Below are 4,253 nucleotides of genomic sequence, written 5' to 3'. Positions count from 1 at the left end.
GGGCTATATCTAATCTGTTACAACTGGAACGATATTGTGTTGTGGTTCTCTTACTGCTTCATGTTAATGTATTATGTAGGCTAAAACAAACAATGCTAGATTCTGTCTGTCAGCTTGAAAAACAAGAGCAAACGATTCACTGATATTCACTGTTTTTATAGAGTAAGTATCTAAAGTTCTGATACTACTTAGTTTCTAGGTTACATATCGTTGCTAATAAGTTGATTACTTGTTTATCTATTGTATGTCGTATAGAACACAATATTGTTATTCCTTTATTTTAAAATATGCCCTTTATAATTGCCATTAGTTAGCAGGTCTGGTGTTGCACTCTGTGGTGCTTATATGGGTTTGCAGATGTAATAATTCACTGTTTGAGCAAGTATAGCCTGTTATCCTTATGACTTTACCTTGGTAAACCTCAGTGTTACTATGCCAAGTTTATTTTTTATTATGGTAAAAGTTACCTCAATTGTTGCCCAATGGGGCTTATATTATTATGTATCGTTACCCGGCTAAATGAGCCAAACATTAGCTGTGTGGTTACTTTCACTTTATCCACCGCTACGGCTTAATAATACCTGTTTGTCATTTATACATTAAACAGTAAGTTAAATCCCTTTGTGCTTTCATATTTTACACCTTATCTGCTAAATGAGCCAAACGTTAGCTGTATTATTACGATCCACTTGTTACCACTATGGCTTAAAGAGTATTGCTCACCATATATACGTAATAAAGTTAACTCTTTCAGACATGTAAATTATGTAAATGTTTTCTATAAATTGATTTAACAATTATGGCAGCTACTTTTTAGGTATACAGGTACTTCTGTAGATACAGCGCTCACGTATGTGCAATGATACTAAGGTACACAACACTTTGCTTATGCTTTTACAAAATGAGCCAACCGTTGGTTGTGTAATTACGTTCCCCTTATCCACAGTTATAGCTTAATAACTCTTGCTAGTCATCTATACGTTATGCTGCAAGTTAAATCACTTGGTGCTTTCTGGTTTTACACCTTAACGGCTAAATGAGTCAATCGATAGCTATATTGTTACGATCCACTTGTTACCACTATGGTTTTAAGAGTATTGCTTACCATATATGTTCGATAAAGTTAACGCTTTCAAACTAGTAAATTACCTTAATATTTTCTATAGATTGGACTTGTGTCAATTGTGATATTTATTATAGTGACGTTTCAGAGCAACAATGCCCCTTCTTCAGGGAAAGTGTTGCTCCGAAACGTCACTATAATACATATCACAATTAACACAAGTGCAGTGAGTGCGAATATTTACTATATTGGATACAAATTATTTTTCCTGACACCCCAACCCAAGATATTAATCTAGTCCCATTTTGGTATATTTGATGCCACCATTTGGCCGACATATATAATCATATAAAAAATTGTTAACTTTTTCACTAACTTTAGGTTTCACACTAAACTTATTTACACACAACTACTGCAGTCATCATACAAATAGCTATATAAGCTTCCCCGTGGTCCCCTTTGATCACAAACAGCAGACATACATGGCTTTGCCATCGTTTTTTGGCAATTAGAAGGCAGCTAATTACAGCTTTGCACTACACTTCTGAAATTATTGTCCCTGAAGGGGTTAATCAATTAGCTTGTTAGGTTAACTTTTTCTGTAGTGTAGGCATTACCCTCCCACCCCCTTATTTCTCCCAAACAGCTCTCTGAACCTACTCCCGCAACTGGTCACCACCAACTTAGGTACTGGTATACACAGTCTGCCATTATGTTTTTTTTTACTTTTTTATTTTATTTTATTTTTCTCTGCAGTGAAGGGATTCCTCCTCACCCTTCCGACCTCTGTGATCCCTTCCAAACATCTTTCTAAGCCTTCTCCCACTAGTAACAGTCATCCTAGGTACAGTCAGCTGTCTGTCAGAACCCAGTTTATGGGCTTAGTAAAACTGAGGATGTGGGTATTTTACATAAAATTGAAAATTCAAGAACAAGGGGTCATGATCTCAAGCTGAAGGGTAGTAGATTCAGGAGTAATTTGAGGAATCTTCTTTACAGAAAGGGTGATTGATTTATGGAAAAAAAACTTCCTCAAGAGGTAGTAATGACAAACACTGTGGGGGACTTTAAAAATGCCTGGGACAAGCATAAGGCTATCCTACTAACTAGATAAGTTTATACTGTTAGGTAATATCGGGCAGACTTGCTGGGCCTATGGCTCTTATCTGCCGTGAATATCTATGTTTCTATAGAAAATTTGTATTTATTAATAATGGTTTTCTATAGTGTAATGGTCCCCTCTCCCCCCCTCCCCACTATAATTTTGTTGGGCCTCCGCTCCTCTGATTTATTTTTTTCTGTAGTGTAGCGACCCATTTCTTTCTCTCCCATCCAAACTTATTTCCCGTAATGTAGGGTCAAAACCCTACCTCCCTCCTCTACCACTGGGCCAACCACCCACCTCCTGCCTTCCCTCCCACACTTTCAACTGGAACCAACAGAGATGGTTACAGAAAGTGGCACATACAGTGTTGCTGTCGGTAACAATCTGGCAATCTGTCTTCATTGGTAATGGAGCACTCATGGTGCTCTGCTACCATATGAAAGCAGATGCTGGAAGTTCACAAGCAGCAAGTCTCAGTTGTCAACTGACTGTTGGGCTTCCAGCATTATGGACATAGATGTATGTTTTGCGGTACAATGGACTTTGTACCACATGACGTAGATCTATGTCCATATGGGCAAGGCAGTTACATTTTATATGAATGTGAACACTATCATCTTTGGAAAATATTTTTGCCAAGTATTTTGTTCATGGCTTTTATTACCTCCCTGTTCCTTAAGCTGTACACTAATGGATTTAGCATCGGAACCACAATAACATACAACATGGAAAGCAGTTTGTCTAGCTCTTGGGAGTTTCCTGACTCTGGTTTCATGTATAAGGTAAGAGATGTCCCGTAGAAAAGTACAACAACGGTAAGATGTGAGGAGCAGCTGGAGAAGGTCTTGAGTCTTCCTGATGAAGACTGGATCTTCAAAATGGTAGATAGTATGTACATATAGGATGTTAAAATCAATATAAATGGTAATAGCCCAAGGGATACTCCTTCAATTGATATCAAAGTCCTAATAATGGCAGTATCAGTAGAGGAGAGTTTCAGCATTGTTGGGGCATCACAAAAGAAGTGATTGATTTCTTGGGGATTGCAAAAAGTTAAATTCAACATTAGCAAAGTAAACATCAAAGAGTTCAAGAAACCAGCAAACCAGGAAGTAGATATCAATATGGCACACACCCGTTTGTTCATTAATAAAGAGTATCGGAGCGGGATGCAAATGGCAACATAGCGGTCATAAGCCATGGAGGTTAGAAGGAAAAATTCTGCATCAATGCAGAAAGCAAATAAAAATATTTGGGTGAAACATCCGGAGAAAGAAATGATGGTGTCACCGGTGATTGTAATGGCTAACAACTTTGGTAAAACAGTGGAAACATAAACAATGTCCTGGATCGATAGACAGCACAGGAAGATATACATTGGTGTGTGCAGTTGGGACACCAAACATATAAGTAAACTAATAATTAGATTTCCAAGCACGGAGAGCAGATACATGAGTAAAACACAAAGGAAAAGCGGAAGCTGAATATCTGTTGTGCTGAAAAATGTCCTTAGGTGAAATTCTCCAGGGGACATGGTCTTTTTCATATCTTCACATGTGATGTTTTCTTTGGAAGAAAATGAAAGAAACAAATATATATTTTATCTATAAAGAAGTTATCTGATGTTTTTGTGTTTAAAGAGATATCAAACCCAAAATGTTTCTTTCATAATTATGATTCCCACAGAGAATGTTCTTTTAGTAAAGGAACATTCTCTGTGCGACGAATACGGCAACAAATGATCACAATCTATTAAAGGATGATTCAGACAGAGCTTAAAATTTAATTAAAAAGTTTCCAATTTACATCTATTATCACATTTGCTTCATTCTCATATTATTCTTTATTGAAAAGATACCTAGGTAGGTAGTGTGCACTGCATGACAGGAAATAGTGCTGCCATCTAGTGCTCTTGCTAATGTATAACATTAGTACTACATGACAGGAAATAGTGCTGCCCTCTAGTGCTCTTGCTAATGTATAACATTAGCACTACATGACAGGAAATAGTGCTGCCGTCTAGTGCTCTTGCTAATGTATAACATTAGTACTACATAACAGGAAATAGTGCTGCCATCTAGTGCT

The 4,253-nt window shown here is 37.2% G+C and overlaps 1 protein-coding gene across 1 annotated transcript; it reads right to left on the bottom strand.

Annotated features, from left to right (window-relative positions):
- Positions 1–2,781: 2,781 nt before the first annotated feature.
- LOC128636667 (olfactory receptor 1019-like) lies at positions 2,782–3,702 on the bottom strand. Its single transcript, XM_053689658.1, has one exon. It carries the CDS (start codon positions 3,700–3,702, stop codon positions 2,782–2,784), a length of 921 nt encoding a protein of 306 aa, XP_053545633.1.
- Between the last annotated feature and the right edge of the window lie 551 nt (positions 3,703–4,253).

Source organism: Bombina bombina, chromosome 7 (assembly GCF_027579735.1).
Source record: "Bombina bombina isolate aBomBom1 chromosome 7, aBomBom1.pri, whole genome shotgun sequence".
Taxonomy (NCBI): Eukaryota; Metazoa; Chordata; class Amphibia; order Anura; family Bombinatoridae; genus Bombina; species Bombina bombina.
Note: the sequence above shows the minus strand (reverse complement) of the source record. Positions and strands in the feature narration are given on the sequence as shown.